The sequence below is a fragment of the Pinus tabuliformis genome, chromosome 7 (genome assembly GCF_031772625.1).
Source record: "Pinus tabuliformis cultivar Carrire ecotype Pingquan chromosome 7, CPIR1, whole genome shotgun sequence".
Lineage (NCBI taxonomy): Eukaryota > Viridiplantae > Streptophyta > Pinopsida > Pinales > Pinaceae > Pinus > Pinus tabuliformis.
In genome coordinates, this window is record NC_142293.1 from 642,345,928 (window position 1) to 642,367,687 (window position 21,760).

Here is a 21,760-nt window from a genome sequence, read left to right on the forward strand (position 1 = left end):
TGTCATTGAGTTCTAGGTAGTGACATGGGCTCTAGGCCTAAAAATGTGGCTCAAATCCCGAATATGTAGGCACAACATTGGGTAGAAAATTCTTTGGACGCATGCATACCCATGCTGTGGGAACTTCTAGAGCCTCCTGGACGCATGCTTGTCCATGTCAAGGGAGGGTCCGAGGGTTTAATGGTCTAAAAACTCAGTGTGACCCAAGGGTTGGTTCCCTGAGTTGTTGGGATGGTTCTTGGGAGTCTTGTTGTTGATGCAGAAGGTCTGTATGGTGTGTTTCTGTTGGTTCCACTTACTTAAGATGACTTAGGAGGTTGAATCATATCATAGTAACTTCTCGTCACATGTTCCCTCAGTTGGTCGGTTACTTGGGTAGATGTGAGAGGAGGGTGTTACAATACTGATTCGGATTTCAGTTCTTCCTCAACAAACAATATATGTATTCACTGCAAGGAGTCCCATGAAGCTCTGCAACAAGCAAACTATCATTTGCAGGTTCAAGTTCTTCAGATATCTCACACCCAAATTGATCTATCTGACAAATTAATGGCCCTCCAGAATAAACTTGCTAGAGCAATGGATGAGAGTTTTGTACTTCATAGCATGATTCTAGATATCAAATTCGTCCTGGAGATTTAGCCAGTCGAGCTTGATGGTCACTCGGAGGAGGGTTGAATGGATATCGACCTTAATCATCCTGCCACAGGCATGTATTAGGTCTATCTGATCTTGTTAATCGTTGCTTCATGGTGAGTTGAATGGAGTCCATTCTTCATATGTTTTTGTAATTTTGGTCTGCAGATGGGTTCGTCGTTTTAATTTGTAGTCCATGTGAATTCGATGTTGTATGTTTTTTATTTTCTCAAGGCTGGAGGCTATAGTTTCTTAGATGTCTATATGTCGTATAATGTATTTCAAAAGTTGGGTCAGCTAGTTTGGTATGATTTTGGATCAAGTAATCCGGCTCATTGAGCACATATAGCTTTGAATTTAGAAGATGTATCCCTATGTATTTGGCTGCGACTAGGCACAGATTTTCAAATAAAAATTACTCATTTTTATTTTTAAAATATATATATATATATATATAGTTAATGTTAATAATATTGTATATATTACTGTTAATATTATTATTAGGAGTAGTAGCAATATTAACATTAATAATATTAATATTGATAGTAATTTTATGATAATATTATTAATGTATAAGATAATAACTTAATAATATTGTAATAGCCTAATGTTATAATAACTTAAAAATATTGTAATAGCTTAATGTTATAATAACTTATTAGGGAATAATACAATGGAATAACCTCTATAAATTTTAAAGTAATTTCCTTGATACACATTGTCTTATTCTATGATAACATTCACAATTTTAAAATTGCTTTCACAATGACATGGTTTAAATAATATAACACACATCATTAATAAATACTTTGTACATACACTAAAATCAATGCAAACTATTAATCTAATTATTTTGAAAGCAATGTACATCCTTCATCTATTTATACTAGCAATTGCCCTAAAAAGTGCAAAGAGAGGCCGATAGATTTTTTAAATTGGAAAATTGGTCTGAGGATAATATTTGTAGATATGTATGTCGTATACCATATGTATTGGCAAATTTAAATTTTATATTTCCATCCGAGATTGCTTTTCAATGCTTTGGTACACTAATTATAATTATATTTCCCGGTGGCATTACCATATTTTCCAAAAGCAATTCAATGCTTGTGCTCAGGATATTTAAAAGCTATTCTATTCCTTCTCAAATAAACAGAACAACTGTTCAGTTTGCATGGAAGAAACACTTGAATGACCAGGTGTGAGTCACATACATTTCCGCCCAATTGGATAAAACAATTGTTTAATTGGCATACAAGAAAACTAATAAGAGGAACAAATTAGCCACTGCAACTAGTCACAGCAAGAACACCAAATTAAAGAAGAAAAATGATGAAGTAAAGAAATGTTGGTGCCGGATAATTGCAAGAAAGAATCTCAAATCTGTTTAAACTTAGTCTCCAGCATTTCAAGTTGGCAAAGTACTCATGTATATCCATCCATAAATGCATGCCTCCTAAGGAGGAAGGTACAAGTGAAACATCTGAACCTTCATTGAGTAAAGGTAACCCCTCATTGTAATCATTTCTAGACTAGTATACCCATACAAACAAGGTTTCTGCAAAGATGAAGCATCAGCATAGACCCTTCTATTTAACAAAAAGGGATCAGCATAGACCCTTCTATTTAACAAAAAGGGGTTTACTGCTTAGTCAGGAGCACCCTTAAATAGGCGAGACGTAGTATTGAAAATTCTACCGTGTCCAAAAGAGAGATCAATGGTTGAATAACAAGAAAGTTGTTTCCTCCGTAGAAGTTGAAAGATATATTAGGCCCTTGGTTAATGCTTTGACTGTTGCTGCACAGATAGGGGTAAGGATATTAGTTCTTTCTCAATAATGAGACAGTTAATGTTGCTCAAACAAGATGAATAAATGTTTTGTATGATTACAACCAACCTGACACTATAACAAAACTCAAAAGGAATGCTTGAATTATCAACTGCCAATGGAGAGTTCTGTGTCTGCATATGATACTATTACCTTCAAAACTCGTTAGTCAATTGGGAAAATCTCCAAAAGGGGGATTATATACAAAGAAAAAGAAAAAAAGAAAAAAAAAATCTGTAATCACTCACATTTGATGTAAGGTTTTTGTAAACTGGATCAGCCAACTGTGTAAATGAGGTGCCAGTGTCAAAAAGGGCCTGAAAGTCTGTTTTGACATTGGCATTTCCCACGTAAAAGTCTGTCACATTTACATTATATGCTGATGAGCTGCCATCCAATAAACACCTTATGATATAAGAGTCTAAATGGTAACTCTGAAGTACTTTTAAAAAAATTGGGTTGAATGCATAGAGCTGACACTCACGATGTATTATAAAAAGGAGCTTTGTTTTGGTCTGAACTCCCTTTATCTCCAAAGGCAAACCTTCCAACATTTGAATCGTCTGGGAAGCACATAGAGAAAGAATTTGATACAAGTCCTGAATTGTACAAAATGCTCGGGACAGAGATATCATCAATGCCAAGCCCAAGTAGACCATCAGGAGCCGCACCTAGTAGAAATGAGCCTGTTTGTACACTTCCACACCTATCAATTGCAACAAGCAAAGACCCACTCAACGAGTGTTCATTCATGTGTAGCACTTAAGAATGGAAAAACATTGACAGTGCAGAGTAATTTTCAGGTCATGTCACATGGTCAATTCAGTATGGCCTCAGACTGAAATCTAGAGGCAGAAAACCCACTTCTAAAAATTCTAGTCCTCTAGAGAGGAGCAGTATGAGTTTTCTGTGCCTCAAATTCTAGTCCTCTAGAGAGGAGCAGTATGAGTTTTCTGTGCCTCAACTGTCTTAAAATATTACACCGAAAAATGACCTCATTATCAACTGCTTTGAACAGGACGAGCACTAAATCTTCAGAACAGTCATATTCACTTTCAACAACAAGAAACAAATCATACCCAAACGTGATAGATGCCTTCACCATTCCTTCCTGTGACCCATCTCCAAGAGTCAGATAAAGAATATCCTCCACTAAAGTTCCTGCAGTGGATGTATTTGCAGAGAGATATGAGTCAGATAAAGAATATCCTCCACTAAAGTTCCTGCAGTGGATGTATTTGCAGAGAGATATTGAACGCTGTATGGGCATTGATCACTAAGTTTGGAGCATTCATTTTTTAATTGACAGAGAGTATTACTACAAGCAACTGACTTGCTTGTCTGCGAGGTTGATGGACTGTAAGTCTGTAAAATGATACCTTGTTTAAATAAGAATTAAATATCAGCAAAAGAGAATCCCATTTCAAGTCGAGGCATACAAACAGATACTATTAAGCTGAGGAGTTTCATTATCAAGGGAACCCACGGAAACACAAGATATGAAAAGACTGGATATGCAACAAAATAGCAAACTTTATTCAGCCTGGTTTCCTTTAAAGCGGGGATTTTAGCGAAGTATTCTTGATCTATGCTCTGCCCGGGATACAGTCCAAAAATCAGTTCAAACGGTTTAAATATTCTACATGCTTGCCTGAATTTCTACTAATAAAATATTTATCTTACATCCCCACTCCACCTTAAAAAAAACGCTCCCACAAATTTATATCACGGAAACCTTTATAAAAGGTGCATTTTTAAAATTTACATAAAACTTAGATTCTGGTAATTTCTATAATCCCTACAAATCCTTCCTTTAAAAGTAGCAGTTTGGATGTTCAAAATGTAAACCGTCTCAACCAAACTTTTCAGTTATATGCTAATCAATAATGTTGCTTGCCACTTACAGTCACCTGGTTTCAGAGATAACAACTACCAATGCTCATTGGTAGTTGTTCCAAAGATAACCAGGTAGGTAGTTGTTTCAGAGATAACAACTACCTGGTTTCTCTCTGAAAAAAACAACTACCAATGCTCATTGGTTCACACAGAACATTGGCCATACACCAATTTTTCACGTATAACACTGCTTACGCGTCACTTATTCACAATAGATTAACAGGTTTCTCTGATTAAATGGTATACAATCCAATTATAACAATAACATTAGACCATTTTGTGTTTTGCTTCGTCACATAATCTCTCTCCCCAGATAATTTTCAAAATCCTTTGACATGCTCCCATACACTGGTTTTCTCATCTTCAACTTTGATTTCAAACCAAGAAAGGGATTCAAGGTTTCTACAATTTCAAATTTAATTGATTCAAATGATTTCAGTTTCCGGAATTTGCTCTGGAGAATTTATTTATTTATTTTTCAGTTTGAAAAAAGCTTTGATTGTAATTATTTCAAGATTACGTCCTTTACATCAGAGTATACAGCAAATAGTAGAGTATACAGCAAATAGTAGACTCGACTGAGAAGGCAGAAAAAACGATTCTGCTATTCTGACAGTTTATATGAACCATAAAGTTAGAAAGTAGATAGTGGTAAAAGGATTTATATGTGTGATATACAAAAAGATAAAACAAAAGGAGAAATCTTTGCTGGCCCTAAAAAACTGTTTATAAGCTTTCCCATGAGTTGGATACAGAGACCGACATTTTTCACTAAAACGCTGACAAAGAATAATAAATATGCCTTCAATGAATTTCGGCTGGAACTTTTATCATTAATGAAACAAGGAAATGCAATCTATGAATCCCCACTGTTTTCCTGAAACAGGAATCAGAAGGTTTTACATCCCATATAAAAGGCTAATTTGAAATTTCTACATTTTTCACTAAAACGCTGACAAAGAATAATAAATATACCTTCAATGAATTTCGGCTGGAACTTTTACCATTAATGAAACAAGGAAATGCAATCTATGAATCCCCACTGTTTTCCTGAAACAGGAATCAGAAGGTTTTACATCCCATATAAAAGGCTAATTTGAAATTTCTAAGAGCCATGATCCATCCCATTGTTGGCCACTCTTCGCTTACATCCCATGTAAAAGGCTAATTTGAAATTTCTAAGAGCCATGATCCATCCCATTGTTGGCCACTCTTCACTTACATCCCATGTAAAAGGCTAATTTGAAATTTCTAAGAGCCATGATCCATCCCATTGTTGGCCACTCTTCGCTGCTACATCTGTAACCTGAACACTATGCCTACTTCAATCGTCCTCATTAACATTGCCGGTGTTGCACATTCCAGATTTCTCTTGTTGCAGCAATGCCCTCCTCGACGGAACCAAAATTCAAGCCTAAAGCATAATTTGTCTGGGGTTCTCCCAGATTTGTCACTATAACAATTTATAAAGCAAATACTCCAAACTAATTGATTGAAAATATCTTAGTCCCAGATGAAACCTATAAAATCAACATTAGTGTTAGTGTTAATAATGCTTCCAGCAAATAATAATGCTTTGTTCAGGATGATACAACTTAGAAAAGTACATTATGGAATGAAACTACACATTTTTCTCAAGGATCAAATATCTAGAAACTTACATTAAAAGGGGTCAAAACTTAGGTTACAGGGTAACTGTCTCTGTAGGTAGTATTCTCTTTTTCTTAAAATTCTACTCGATGGAATTATCATTAAGCTGTCAAATGAAATAATAGCAGCAAAGAGATACAATTACATATAAATCTTACGAAAGCCAGATAATCAAGAAAGTAGGAAACTATAGAAAAGGAAAACGAAATAACGTTAGGGTGCTGACCGTCACCAAAGATCCCTGTGAAAATAAACAAGACATAACTCAAATTGTAGACAGCTTACCTTGAAGGCTTAACATTTTCTGGTAGTTGAGAAAACCCCTGAAAACTGAAAGTAGGAACACAGACTTTACCAGGATTAACGCCAAAGGGAGAGACAAAGACGACTGTTGAGGGGCACCAAATCTCATCTTGAGGCTACTGTAAACATGCAAATCTGTGGACACTCTCCCCAAAGAACCTGAATTTCTGACAGTCCCCAGGGTAGACTGGACAACAAAACCCTCGCGTTGTATTCCCAGCTCTGAGTTTTATTGAACGCATGCATGCAGAGTGCAAGTATAGGAAAAACCCCGGTGCAGGGTGGTGACCAGACGAGTAAGTTTAATGGGATAGTTAAATCCTAGGCAGGGTTGAAGCTATGTACAAAGCCCAAAGTCTGAGGACAAGGGGGCTCGACAGCAGAATCCCTGTCATTGCTATCTGCTTTTGAAATATGGGAAGGTGGAAAACAACCCTTCTGGCAGTGGTTACCCTTACAAGAGAACCCAAAAGCGGACGAGGATAAATGGTTACGACTTGAAAAGTAAACGTAGTGGATTGCAATGGCAGGACAACCAGCAAGAACAGGGACAGAACCCCTCTGTGGTGGATACCAGAAAACTTACAGCAAATAGTCTAGCAGTTATAAGACAGTAATTATAATTGACTGCAAATCCCCAAATTTTCCTGTATTGGGATTAATATCTCAACACACAAAAGAAAAGTAAAGAATGAGAGATGCAACGCATATTATCCTGTAGGTGAGGCGAAGAAAAAGCATGGCCACAACAGTATAAAAATTTATAAAAGCTTGTCGACTAAAATACAAACTGAATTCACTTAAATGGGGTTTCAACTGATAGCCGAGGTATTACTACCAAGCGGCGAACCCAAAAACTTTTAGGACAAGAATAGAACCATCAAATGAAACAGCAGAAACTATATAATTATAATGCAGGAATAAATGTCCAGGCTAATGAGTTCACGGAGCTTATAAATTACATACATCCTGGTAGAACCCTTGTTTTTAAAACAAAACCCTGGATTCCTACCTAGACTGTCAATCAAAAATTGCAGAGTCGGTAACCCCGTTTAATATGAACAACACCCGTCTTAGGGTTTCATAGCACGGCCAGCGTGGATACATAACCGTATCGGGTGAAGCCATTGCTGCGGGTGTGAGCCTCCAAGCGACTCCAGCCCTGCACTGAGTAACCCCTGTGAATAATTCATGAACAAGAATTATGGTTAATGCATCTGTTGCAAAAAAAAATACCCTTAGCTGCAAATTAACAGCGAACTGAACGCAGAATCGAAAGAACAGACCACCATAAGGGAATTAGTTACCTGTAAAATTTAATAGTCCGCTGTCGTGCAAGAAACTGACTCCTGAGTAAACAATCCTGAGCAAACATGATCGTTTTGCATCACAGCTGGAGCACAGCGCATTATCCAGCGATAAATTCTATACCTAATTCAAACTGACTCTTCTCGAAGTCCGGCGGTGCGCACATATGTCAAATGGAAGCGCGCTCCATACAGATGCTCGCTACAGATGCTCGCTGAATGTGGAAGACACGTGTCAATCACAGGGACAAAAGGACGACGAAAGTCTTTTTCAAAGGAAGGCCTATCGGCCTAATTATATTAAAAATTAGCATTTACACTAAAATTATTATATTTAATAAAAAAATCAAAAAGATTATAAAACAACATTTACATTGAAACCAATTCATTTGGTACAATGAATTGAATAGAATTAGAAATTAGCATCTACACTTAAATCATTACTTCTATTTCAATGAAATTAAAAAAAATAATAAATATTAAATCAAAGTAATTTAAAGAGGAGTTAGTACCTTACATATGCCTTTACCCATTTTATTTTGTTGAATTTTTCATAATTTCTAATACTTTGTTTTTTATTTGATTTTGAAACTTTAATGGCTTCCAAAATCCAACTTCTTTTATATCATGTAAAATCCTTATTCCCTCTTTTGTATGATTAATAATGTCTAATATTCTATAATACTTTATAATATTAAACATAATAATATATAGTGTTATGTTAAATATTATATAATATTTTATTTTTGAATATTATAATTTTATGTTTAATATTATTATATTATTTTAATATAATATAGTGTAAATATTTTTCTATAAGTAATATTTAATATTATAGCCTATGGGGTATAGAATAGACGGTGATGGTGTGTACTGTTAAGTCACTATGTGATGTGAAGGTCATCATTTCGAAATTTCATTGGCAAAAATTTAGTCATGTTAAGGGTTGTGGTGGCCTAGGTCAGGTGCGATCCACAGGTGATTTTGACGGGTTAGATGCCCATGGGTCATAGTTTCTCAAGCCACGGGTCAAGCCTGATGTAATCTCTGATGAATTCATATCACTTGACAAAAAAACTATTTAATATTATATTATATCAAACTCAATATAATATATTATATAATAATTTGTTTTTTTGTAAGTTTCGCAAGACTACAACTTCATCATGTCCAATATATCACCCCGATCGGGGCAGGGAATTGAACCGATAACTTCACATCAAAGAGTGCCTTAACAAAGCACCCAATCACTGTCTATCCAAGACTTTATGGACTAATACTATTAATATTAATATTAATATTAATATTAATATTAATATTAATGCTATTATTTTTAATGGTAATATATTTTATTAATATTATTATTAATAATATTATTAGTAGTGGTGGTTTATTGTGGTAACAATTATGTAAATGATACCACTAATGCCCTCCATACTTTTTTATTTTTGGATTTCAATTCTTGATTCCTTGTTGATTAATTTATATAATTTAATTATTTTTTAAATCTTTTTAATTTATATTTGAAGTTCAGAAATAAATACATTGATATATTTTTTTCCATGGTGAATGTTTAGTTGGTAAAATGAATTCTTAATAATATATTTATTATTTCTAATTCAAAGATAAATTATAATGGAATCATCATACTTTTAAATAGACTACGTTATATTAAAATATAATGAAACCTAAAACTCACTAACTATGATTTAACTTTATAGCTTAATAAACCTTAAAGAGTTTACTATTATCCTTTGTTTTTTTTTTATCAAATTTTGTAGCCATCGTGCTTTGATGTAGTCTAATTAACAAATATGGAATGTCTTAAAATGTGTTGAATTCGGTTCAAAGATTTGCATTTTACCTTTGGTCTCGATTTTTTGATTATCTATCCAAATCGAGGTGGGTGGTTTTTACCAACGCGTGCGTGGTAAGTCCCTATGAGTGTCTTTAGCCCCTGTGAACATCTTCACTGAATGTCTTGAAGAGGGCCAATCTAACCGAGAGTGGTGGGTGTCCACTCATCACTTTGGCTATTCATGGCTCAGCTCTGATAGCACTATTCCAGGAGGAGTCAAGCTAAGGAGATATCACTAATCTCTTTTGCTCTTTTTTTTTTTGAGAAATTTTTATTTTCTATATCTCGGTATTCATATTCAAATCAAAGATACATTGCAAATATTTCATTATACCCTGTTCAGGTTGCCAACATCATTAGAAACACTAACAAAATAATGTGCTTGGTTTGAGGAGACTAGTTACAAAATCAATAAAATAAAATAACATTTGCCATCTGAGGAACTGGCTAGAAGGACCAACAAGAAATCCATGGAAAAATGTTATACATTCATACTAAGAAAAAACATTAGGGACCGCTCAAACAAACCCTAGGCCACAAATCTGCGAAAACAAAGAATAGGGCACGTAGGCCCATCGAATAAACCCCAAAAGGTGCATAAATACACTATGGCCAAAAAAACAGCTACTAAAGCATCTATGGCCCACAAAGCGGCCCGAAACATAGCAGCGGGTAGCATAAAACCATAGCGGTGACTAGGAAATGCTAACAACAGCCCAAAGACACTGGGCACGAGCCGCCCAAACATCAAACACTAATAGGGTAGCAATGCCCAACGAAGACCATGGCCATATTCTAGTAGGCAACCGATGCAGCAGCACTAGAAAAGGGCATAAGCGGCAACAACAAGGACAAGGCAATGGCATTACCAAGTGAAAACCCCCAACAGAAAACTCCAACAGCATTAGAGTAGGGACCCCTAGCAGAAGTTGAAGGTCGCATCAAGCAAAAGCCACAACGAAGACCTAAGCACATCGCAAAACAATGCCAACTGAGAAAGATAGCCCATCAACACTAGCAAACAGGAGGCTCAAACAAGAGAGCTCTATATCAACACTTGTCCATTGTTACTATGTTGAATTTGGTTTGAAACTTTGCACCTTTGGCTTACCCATTGCTATACCAAAGGGGTGTTTAAAACATATTTAAGACGATATTATTTGGTCTTCAAAGATAGCCCATCAACACTAGCAAACAGGAGGCTCAAACAAGAGGGCTCTGTGTTGTCCGTTGTTGCTCTGTTGAATTTGTTGAATTTGGTTTGAAACTTTGCACCTTTGGCTTACCCACTGCTATACCAAAGGGGTGTTTAAAACATATTTAAGACTATATTATTTGGTCTTCAATTATCAGTTTGTCTCAAATATTTATTTCATACTAAATTACAATTTTGATATTTTGAAGTTGCTTGACTACCTTATGCATCTTTTTACCATCGTTCCCGCTCGACTTCCTTTTGTATTTCTTTACTATCGTTTCCAACCACCTGACGCAATAGTTTACTTAATGATGCAGGAGTGAAAACCCTTTTTCCCTCTTTCTAATTTTATATCGTGTTGTTGGGGTTTTAAATCCTATGATTTCTCCTCGTCGCCTCCATTATCAAATGTCTTTCATGGCTCTAAACATGAATAACAATAAACACAGAAGAGAATTTAATGATATGTGTTGAGGTCTGATTTCGACCAGCGTACCAATTTAATTTGTCACAACTAATTTTGTCACTTTCTTTACCATGTGTTCAATTTTGTTTTTGTCTTTAATACATAGTTTTCTGGTTACCCCTTCTGAGGGTTCCGTCGTGGGAGTTTTCTATTCGAAATCCGTTCGAGGGTTTCATATAATTTTATAATAAAAGAAAATTCCTCTACAGGCTCAACCTTGACGCTAGCTGTGGACACAAATACCTCTTATTAGATATGAAACCATCAATGCCTTTCATTTCTTACCAAAGTTGTTCACAATTATTAAATATGCAGGGTTTTAAGAAAAAATAGTATACCGCGTTTATTTTTTTACAGGTATTGTTTTAGGGTTTCTCTTGTAGAGTTTGTCCACTGCTAGAAGAGCTACCTCTAGTGGTTCAAAATGAGTATCTCTGGTAAGCATTTTCATGATTTTATTACATTTTTCACTTAAACCTTTCTCAGGTTTTTGTTCCAAGCGATAACCCAAGGGTTTCCTAGTGTTCCTTTAGTCTCGCGATAAGAAACCCTTTGACAATGTTTTCTTCCTATAGGTGTTCTTGGATGTCTTATGTTCTGACAACTTGTGGAGACAATAGCTGGCTCGAGATTTTGTAATTCGAGGGATTTTTAAGAAGGTTATCCTCTCAGATTCAACCCCTGAATGTCTAGAAGATATGTCTCCCATCAGGTTTTCATCTTCAGGTAATTACAACTTTCTTGCTAGATTTTCTTCTGGGTTTTCATTATTTGGGTACTTCTTTACTAATTGAATTTTGTTTAAATTCTCTATCATACTTTTATTGTAGAATCCTTCTTCAGGTAAAGAGGACTTGTGGAGGCCCACGGGGCTTTGGATTGACGGTGAATGGGTGTGTTGTTAAGGCACTCCTTGCGATAGGTCACCGGTTCAAATCCCCCGTGGGTACTTAGGTTAGTCTTAACTAGAAAAAAAAAAAAAAAAAAAAAAAAGAGGACTTGTGGAGTCCCAAAACGAATGATTATTGTGAATATAGGGGGGTTTCCCTTAGGTTAAGGTATAAAATAAACCCTTCCTTCAATCCATAACAGGTAATTCGTGAGCTATAGAGATTTGTTGTACTAATAAGAAGGGTCTTTTTGCTTTAAATGAATCATACAAGTTTATGTTTGAGTCTTAGCACAATATTACTTAAACGTTTCCCCTACTTGATGTATTTGCAGAGAATGGAGGAGATGAGTTTGCTATGTCAACCCTTGATGGCTTAATTTCTAGTTTTACCATCAACAAGTATAATGTCTTAATAAGTATCATATTTTCCCCTTTTTCTCCTATAAGAACACTTGTGCAGTTTGTAATTTAGTTTGGGTTTTGGTTATTGCTTTTACAAGGAAGGAATTTCATAACTGTGAACCCTTCCTACTTCAGGGAACCCTGGTGACTATTACTTTAGACTTATACTTTCCTCCTACAAGCTTGCATCCTCCTCCTCTTGGCCTTAGGCTTGGTAAATGTTGAAGCCCTCACATCTAAAATGAAAATCTGAGCAAAAGATATGGCTTGAGGAAGATGTGAACATTAGAGTATATATGTTCCCTTTACCAATTGCAATCATGCACTCATGGTCATCCAGAGTTATCATAATCGCCCTGACAATTCCCAGTTTCTTGATCTCATGAACACTTTAGATCACATCACGTTATGACCAAGTTGTTTAATGGATTTAGGGTTAGTGGTCCAACAATTTCCATACACCTCTGGTTGTTGTTTGTGTCCAGTGCAATTGTTGTAGGGTTTGGATGAAGAGTCTATGAATTCATATGTAAATGTCGAAGTCGTAACTAGAGTATAGTGTAGCGTTGTCTAGTCTTTATATGGAAATGCAAACAAGAAGGACTAATAATCGTCCTTGTAATTCGTCTCACAATTCAGAACAACCAAAACCTAGAGATTTAATGACAACCTCCTAATTAGTAAAAGGATCACTTGAGTGACGAGTCTACCTCGTCTCGAAATTCTTCAACATTTTTCAATTCACCAAAATTATATTGGTAAGACTTGTTTGTTGATCCTTGTTCAATTTGGAGGCTTGGGTGTTGTAGCCACAATATAACCCTTGAGCAACCCAATGGAGTAATAGAGAAGAGAGGCCAACTAGTGCATGGTTGCTACTTTGTGGAGGAGGGTTTGTTCCTGGCCAGAATGGATTTGAACAATGTTAGGGCTGGAATAATTGCATGTTACAACCATGCTTCACAAGAAACTTGTCATCGCAATAGATTTTGCAGAACGATCTATTCATATACAGGCTTGTAGGTACCAAATGTTAAGCCAAGGGTTGTAAAGCAAACTTTAGTAGTGCCAAACACTACCATCGCTGACATAAAGTTTGTGAATTGCACTCGAAGGCTCCTATGGTCATTGTAGGAAATTTGATTGAGTAGTTTTGCCAATAATGTTAGAGGTCATTTTTCAAAATTAAATCTTGCTCTTTTTTTTCATTCTTTCCTCTTTCGAGAAAATGATGATCATGTCTACGTCTAGTTAAGTCTTTTTTATTGTTTGTACTACCTGCAAGCTTTAGATACACTCATGTCAAGTTTTCATAAGCTCTCTTGGCTAGGGTTCAAGGGACATTAGAAGCACAAAACAATAAGAGAGATTTTGTAATTATGTATGATATTTTCTTCAATAGTACACATCTTCAGTGTCAATTTTCACTCGGCTAATCCTCCCAAGAACCAATCTTTCTAAACTTCTAGTACCTGGAAGGAGGCAAGATACATAAAATGTAGCATTTGTAGTTTTTGTGTAATTATTTTAAGGATTTTTCAGCATGTTTAGTTTAAATAATTTACAACTTGTAAACATTAATGATATTCTATGATTCTTAACGAGAGGGGGTCTCCCCGATGTGGAGTCTTAATTAGACCTCATGTTGGTTTCACTTCTCGCTGTCAAATGAGGAGATGTTAGAGCGAGGAAAAAAATGAAATGCCTGGACAATGGGAACAAAGTCAACCCAAGATTGACAAACTGTAGAACAAGATATAAGAAAGTAACAAGAAGAAGAAGAAGTATGCCAAAAAAAGGATCATTGAGCTAAAACTGTCTCAAACATACATGAACAAGAACATGCCAAATGTTAATTACAAATTAGTTCACAATAGATCACCAACATGGCGTGGGATAAGTAAGCACAAATACAAAGTAGCCAAGAAAGCCATAAGGTAAGAATGAGTTCATTACCATATGCCCACATGAAAGCGCACATACAAACATGATTGAAATACAAGAAAGCCATTACAACCATCATAAAGATGCATGAGAATCCATGCTGAAAGGAAATAACTTCTTATTAATGTTGTTGCCAATACGAATACATGTCCTCCAATCCATCAAAGCCCGACAGAGGAATATAGGTTGCTTATACCATTATCCAATGCAAAACCCTAGCATCACCACAACTCACCTTACTAGTTGCCAAGAGCTAAATGCCTCTAGCTCCTTAAGCACAAATAAACTATTTAATGCTAGTCCTGACTCCTATCTCAAGTGCTAAAAGTCCCCTACAAATGAGGCATGAGGGTATATTTATAAAGGTGAGGTGATTGTTCACCTACCATGACATTTCGCCTACCCTCATGACTCATTAACTTTGTCACTGCTCTCTCATGTCTAATGACTAATACATGCCCAATTGATATTAGCATAGTTGTTAGCATTATGATGAGAAATGTTTACATTATGTTGGAGGAGTAGTTATGAGGAGAGTACAAAGGTTTTTTTTTTTAACCCTAGAGTACTCATTTCTAATGTTGTTGCCAGGTCACAAGATAAGGTTGTTTGCCTGCTATTGCACCTCATATGCATCCATTAACCTTTTGAGCTTAGAGCATGTGTGGAACCAAATTTCCAGCTTGTCAAAACCCTAGTGCACAACCTCTGAGAGAAACCCTAGCTTCCTCCATGCAAACCAACATTTCATTCCCTTTCTCCTACTTGCAAACAAATAACATTGGTCATACATACTTTTAAACAAAGAATGAAATTAAAACACAATCAATCAATTGAAAGAAAATCATTAATTTAGACCCTTGTACAATCCCTTTTTGTAGTGCAATATCCTCAAGATATGTATAGCCCGCGCAGGATCCAGTGCCTAATTCAAGAGGTGCTCTATTAACTGGTGTTTTACATAATGGATCCAAGGCCTTGCCATCATGCATAGACTTATGAATAGGGCCTCCTAAACAATCCCTCATTGGGAAACATTCTTAATCTTTTGTGGTTACACTGACAACAAATGTACCTCATTCTTTATCATGGAAGGTAACATAGTAGATGTTAAATGCAATTTCATTATCTTGTGGTGCCAACAGGCATTTAGTTTCACCAGTTGTGCAACCTAGAATCCTTTATGCAAGATGCCCACTTCTTTGAATTTTCTTTGGGTAACCATAACATTTGTCATGAATTTTTTTACCAACTGCCATGGTCTCAAGCCCACTGACATTGCTTTACACTTCCTCAAAATGTTATTCCTTCCCGTGTTTTCAGAACCTGAATGCTAGAAGGAATATAATTGTTCCTTGGAAAACCATCCAGAGGAACATGTATTTGTTTCAAAGGACTGCCAAGACTAAGAGAGCAAAACAAGCCTTATTATTTTCATCCTTATTATTATTATTTGATATAATGTGGTCTATGTTGCCCACAAATTCCTTCAACAACTTAGACTTGCATTGGATTCATACCAAGTCTGGAAACTAAACCGGGCAACGTATTTATTTGCAGAGATGATAGCAGAGCTTGGAGTTGATTTTCTTGCTTATTACTCCAACACACAACATCCAAATATTGCATACATTCCTCAATGCAATCATGAAACAACGATTCTGAAGCAACTTGTAAAATAGCCAAGGTTTCACCCAATAGCCTTGGTGTAAGAGTTGTCGTAGAGCTTGAGGCAAACTTGGAGACTCATGGGTTATCTTTATCCCCTAATATTGAATTTTCATCACAGTACCTTTGTTTCTTAGCACACTGGTCGCCTACCATCATGTCCATGGAATAAGATAGTGGTGTTTTTAGATTTTCCAAGATGGATTAGTTGGGATAGGTGGTGAACAATTGAGTTAACGAATAGGAAAACCTTTTTCATCTATTGGTTGAAGCATTTAGTGTAATTTTGATCTTGTAATTGGACGAGCATAATTGATCTAGTGCTCGGGCTCATACCCTAATCTATTGGGAGTGTCGGACTATCGTATTGTGGTATCCACTCTTATTAAATGAAATAACCCAAAAGAGGGCCTCCCAAGTCAAGTACCTTGTCCTCCTTAACAAAAGAGGGATTTAAAATGATGTCTTACCAAGTCAAAAAGTGTCCAACTTCTATCCTCCCAAAGTGGAACGACCTCATGAGAAAAGGACAAATATCCCAAATTCAAGTGTCGACCTCCATTTATTACCAATATGTGGAACTACGCTCAATCAATACACTCCAATACAAGGCACCTTTATGACAGGAGAACTAGCATACTTTGACCAATCTCACAAGTTTTACTATCGCAAATTGGAGTGCAAATGTAAGTCGCAAGTCCAAGGAGTAAAGGAGAGACTTCTATTGTTGTGTAGGGGCCAATAGTTGTTATAGTACTTATCCCACATAACCATCAAAACATGAAGAAGAAAAAAACATTCTTAATTAAAAGATAAATAGATAATATAGTTATATAAGTTATTCAAATATGTCCAAAATGGGCCCATATATTGATTGGGCTTACACATGTCCAACACTAGCCTTTATTATCACAATTTGACAAGACATCCTGTCTCAAGTACCTCCAAATCTGATTTAGAAAACAAGACAAAATTAACAAGCTAAACTTCCATCCCATACTATCTAACAAGACACATATCACATCAGACTAGCCCCAACAAATATAAACTGGAGCAGTGATGACCAAAGTCCATTGCTACCTGCACAAGAATAGAGAGTGTATGTGTCAGCCATAACTGGATATATGTTCATCAATGCAACCTACTCAAAGCAATAAATGACACCAACACAAGATTCAGGGATTGAACATAGGATTCAGGAATTAAACACAAAGGAAAGCACAAGGATCAACCGTAAGAGTTTATCAGCCATTGGATGACATCCAAATCAATCCACAACACACATTTGAATTTGGAAAAAAACAAACCATGTCAATCATCCCCTCCAATCAAATTCAACAACAAAAATATATAAAACCACCTTACAATTGCTTCATAAACTTTCATTCTACTCATCTGCAGTTGGATTCACTCCATCTAATATTTTGCATATTGTAATCAAGTTTGAATAATTCAAGTATTTTCTTTCTATTTTTAAAATCTTCCACTAATTTACAGTATAAACTTCATTTTTTTTTCCTTTATTTCTTTCTGTTATTTTTAATCTTCCAAATCTTCAATTAATTTACCATATGAAAAAATTGTGTGTGAAATTGCAAACAAAAAACCATAGCATCTGAGTCAACAGAGACAAAAAATTAATCATGCCCAACAAAGACAACAGAGACAAAAATACCAGAGCATCTGAGTCAAAACACATAGGCTTGATATTTCTATCAAACACATAGGCCTGATATTTTTGTCAAAATAATGTTAAAGTCCAATCTTGCCATAATGCGAAAGTCTAATTTATAAGGTAGTGTTGTCATAATGTGAAAGTCTAATGTATAAAGGAGTGAAACATGTCTTGTGTTCCATATTTGTTGAATTGTGAGTATGGATTATATCATCTCTGAAAGGTGTTTTTCATCAACAAAGTCAAACTCGCAAGTTTGTCTCTGTGACCCACCAAAGGTGCCAAATTCACTCATTCTCTCCACTCCATGCATTTTTCTCTCCCACGGTGACTGCAACTACAAGCCACAATCTGAGATAAGGATATCTATGGCATCATAACATTGACATATTTCCAAGGTTTATTTTTTCACAATGCAACAAGCAATTATGGTTTCATACCAGTGATTATTACAACATCTTCTCCAGCCCAACAAGCACCTCTACATGCTCATCTTTTCATTTTTTCTCCTGTTAGGGTTTTAGGGTTTATAGGTACTGTTTTAGGCTTGTTTCACTCTCTTTATGTTTTTTTTTTAAACTATGCTTAGAGTTTTTATTTTTTTTGGTGTTTTTTTTCCAAAAATTTTAAGGTTGTGTCATAACAACCATAAACTAGAGAATACCATAAATTAGAAATTGTAAACAAAATTTGGCTTCTGTGTGTGAAATTACAGAGAAAAAACCATAGCATCTGAGTCAACATATACAAAAAATTAATCATGCCCAACAAAGACAACAGAGACAAAAATACCAGAGCATCTGTGTCAAAACACATAGCCCTGATCATTCCTTAATCACAACAATTTGGTAGCTTGTATGCAATAATTGTCACGCCTCTAAGAAAAAATGAATAAATTTGTTTCAAAATTGCTTGGAAGTTTCTGGTCTATTTTCAAAGGAAACTATAGAATGTTAGTTTTCAATGAGTTGAGACACAAATATAAAATGAACAGAAGGTAGTTGCAATGGAGGAAACATCTTCACAACTGCTAAGGAATTCAGTTATGTATGAGCAACAAAAGCCTCTTCCATTGCAAGATGTCAAGGCTTTAGTTATCATTTTAAAGGAGGCATGGTGGCAATTGTTATGGGTAATCCCCTCTAAAACTTCTACATCTCAGAAGACTAATCATTCTGAATCAAATCAAAGGAGATTTCCATTACAATCTATCAGAAGACTAATCATTCTGAATCAAATCAAAGGAGATTTCCATTACAATCTATCAGAAGACTAATCATTCTTAATCAAATCAAAGGAGATTTCCATTACAATCTATCAGAAGACTAATCATTCTGAATCAAATCAAAGGAGATTTCCATTACAATCTATCAGAAGACTAATCATTCTAAATCTAATCAAGGGAGATTTCCATTACAATCTATCCAAAGAGAGAGACAACATGTTAGCAACTAAAATCGTGGCACAATTGCAGAATTGGAAGCAGTTGTAGCTAATAATGTAGAGAATTGGAATGCTTTAAGATACGGTCAAACACTGCAACTTTTAGTCACCTTTTTCAACGACATTAACAACAAATGAATTTAAAATTTATTTAATTAACCAGCACCTATTCCTAGCATTTGTAAGGAGACAGTTTTCAGTACCCTTCCCTTTTTTTCTAAGGTTGATCGGGATATTATGGATTTGATGCCTTCTCAAGGTACATGATTATGTTCAAGCTAAATTTAGGCCTGATATTTCTACCAAACACATATGCCTGATATTTCTATCAAATTAAGTCATGATATCTGTGGATGGAGATTAAAGTCGATGCAAACACATAAATTTCTTATTCAAATATATGCAGTTTGCAAGTATTGATTAACTTGTTCATCTTTAAATTTCAGGAAATAAATAGCAATGAGTTTCTATTATGTAGGTTGCAATTATTGATTACCCTTTTGAAATTTAAATTTCTTATTCAAATAATACTGAGTTTCTATTGTTGAAACAACTTCCACTGACAGAAATAAATTTTAACAATATGCATGTTGTTGCATCCATGCCACGAGTTTCAATTGCAGATCGTATAAGGAACAGGAGGAGGCGAGGGACCAAGGGTGCCCAATTGTGATGCACTTCATCAGAAGAGTAAGCAATCGATGATGTCAATGCTGCCAATGCTCCATGCAATGATGTTGAGAATGCCCATGTGGTGGAAAATCCTACTGTCCAACCATCTACCACATAACCATCCTCAACCACAATACAAGGTGCAAGCTCAACTAAGAAGATCAGTGCCATAAGAGGGTGGACAAAGGAAAACATGCTAGGTGCAATTGATGACATAGAGTTCAGGAGATATTCAGTACGTGAATCTGCAAAAAAAAACATGGAATTGCAGCCTCAAGCATACATTATTGGATTAATGGGTTCACTAATACAAAGCATAGAGGGCATGTTACTGTTATGACTATAAAGGAGGAGGCCAAGGTGGTTGTGTGGTGCAAGGAGATGGCCCAAATGGGATATGGATTAGAGTTGATACAACTCAAATCCACAATAGCTCAAATCTATCAGGGGAGGCCAAACCCCTTCAAAGAAGGGTTTCCTAGCAAAGCTTGGTGGAGTGGGTTTAAAAAAAGGCATCCAAACCTTGTCTTGCGAACAACGAAGGGTCTTGACAGAGATAGGGCTTTAAATTTACGCCCTGCAATTGTCTAAGTTCTATGACACCATTTCCCGTGCATATGAGAAACACCCTTATGCCCCAAACCATATCTGGAACAATGACGAAATAGGCTTACAGGCTGGAAGGAATTGTGGCATGCGGGTAATTGCCAAGAGAGGGAGCAGAAATGTGCCAAAAATTTTGTCCAGGAGCAGGGAGTGGATCACTATACTTTGTTGTGTCAATGCTATTGGTTCTTCAATCCCAGGTTTTTATTTATTCAAATTAAAAACACAACTTAAAAACTATATACATAATTGTGAACCAGGTACATGCATGGCTATACATCCCCATGCATTGGCTTTTTTACTTCGTTACATTTGTGCCATGTGGTGTCTCACTTGAAAATAAACACCTACTAATTTTAGATGGCCATGGAAGCCACATGGTTGTGCAGACAATCGAGGAGGCCAACCATTTGGGCATTGACCTATTAACACTGCTAGCTCATCCCACTCACAGATTCCAACCCCTTGATGTTAGCGTGTTTGGGCCTTTCAAGAATTATTTTAGGGTAGAGTGAGCTTCATGGATGGCAAAGAATCCAGGGGTGGAGGTAAAAAGACTTGAGCTAGCTAAGCTTGCAAGTAAAGCATTTAAAAGGCCTCTAACACCTTCTAATATCAAGGCTTGATTTAGGAGGGATGGGAATTTGGCCACCGAATGTTGATGCTCTTATTAATGATACTAGTTGCAACCAAGAATTTGTTGTAGAAGGTCAAGAAGCAGAGGACTTACATGACCAAGTTGATGCCTAAGAAGATGTGGATTGGCAGGAACATGTTATTGTCGTTCAAGGTATGATATCCCTTTCTGAAGGGAACTTCTATGATGACAAACATGTATGTGAGACACAATTCAGTAATGAACCAATTGTCAATAACATGGAGGTTGCCACACCCACTGAAGCACCTACTAATTCTGCATGTGATATTCCAAATGAGGCAGTTGATCATGAAAATGACAATGCAAATGTGGTTTCAAATGAGAATGTAACAAGAATCAATAATGACCAATTGAGCATGCCAACCCAAGTAACCCCACCATCATGGTTGGCAGAGGCCATGATGAATAACAACAAATGTAATGTGTCATCCACCAATGATAAAAGCATGGAAATTCCTTCTCAACCAGCAGATTTAAGCACTAAACTTGTTCGTTATTTTGTGGACAATGGATAACTGAAGAGCCTATTAAGAATGAAGTACCAAATAAGGACAACAATGGGGTTCAATTAGGTTCCCCTGAGGTTGAAAGGCAAGTGTCAAGCCATCATGAGAATGTCAAAATGAACCAAACAATACTTGGTAGGTTCCTAAAGCT

At 36.0% G+C, this 21,760-nt stretch overlaps 2 protein-coding genes across 17 annotated transcripts in view; both read right to left on the reverse strand.

Moving 5' to 3' along the window:
• Positions 1-2,018: 2,018 nt before the first annotated feature.
• Positions 2,019-4,342, reverse strand: LOC149249087 (aspartyl protease family protein 1-like). Of its 3 annotated transcripts, none has more exons than XM_089456166.1 (5): positions 3,545-4,342; positions 2,950-3,171; positions 2,714-2,852; positions 2,535-2,599; positions 2,019-2,434 (listed from the first exon to the last, which is right to left on the reverse strand). In XM_089456166.1, exons 1-5 carry the CDS (start codon positions 3,733-3,735, stop codon positions 2,278-2,280), a joined length of 774 nt encoding a protein of 257 aa, XP_089312292.1. In that variant the 5' UTR covers positions 3,736-4,342; the 3' UTR covers positions 2,019-2,277. The 3 variants fall into 3 exon arrangements, with proteins under 3 accessions (XP_089312292.1, XP_089312290.1, XP_089312293.1); XM_089456164.1 differs by having other exon boundaries at positions 2,535-2,611; positions 3,545-4,277; XM_089456167.1 differs by lacking the exon at positions 2,535-2,599 and having other exon boundaries at positions 2,279-2,434; positions 3,545-4,283.
• Positions 4,343-7,013: 2,671 nt separating this feature from the next.
• The window catches only part of LOC149249088 (putative ATP synthase 24 kDa subunit, mitochondrial), an 89,347-nt gene continuing 74,600 nt past the window's right edge, over positions 7,014-21,760 (reverse strand). For 12 of the 14 annotated variants that reach the window (XR_016266730.1, XR_016266729.1, XR_016266725.1 and 9 more), the window contains one exon: positions 16,831-17,129. Coding sequence is in view for 8 of the 14 variants with exons in the window: in XM_089458630.1 (XP_089314756.1) it covers positions 17,073-17,129 (57 nt within the window). In the remaining 6 variants the exon portion in view is untranslated. Of the gene's footprint in view, positions 7,493-7,621; positions 7,837-16,830; positions 17,130-21,760 lie in introns of those variants that run through there. The other 2 variants (XR_016266731.1, XR_016266726.1) reach the window with 1 other exon arrangement.

Excerpts from the sequence above, each read along its gene's own strand:
- LOC149249087 (XM_089456164.1), bottom strand. The coding sequence starts at position 3,735 with ATGCCCATACAGCGTTCAATATCTCTCTGCAAATACATCCACTGCAGG. Across the intron at positions 3,172-3,544 it reads AAGGCATCTATCACGTTTGG|GTGTGGAAGTGTACAAACAG; the intron begins GTATGATTTGTT and ends TGCAATTGATAG. Across the intron at positions 2,853-2,949 it reads GCTCCTTTTTATAATACATC|CTCATCAGCATATAATGTAA; the intron begins GTGAGTGTCAGC and ends ATTGGATGGCAG.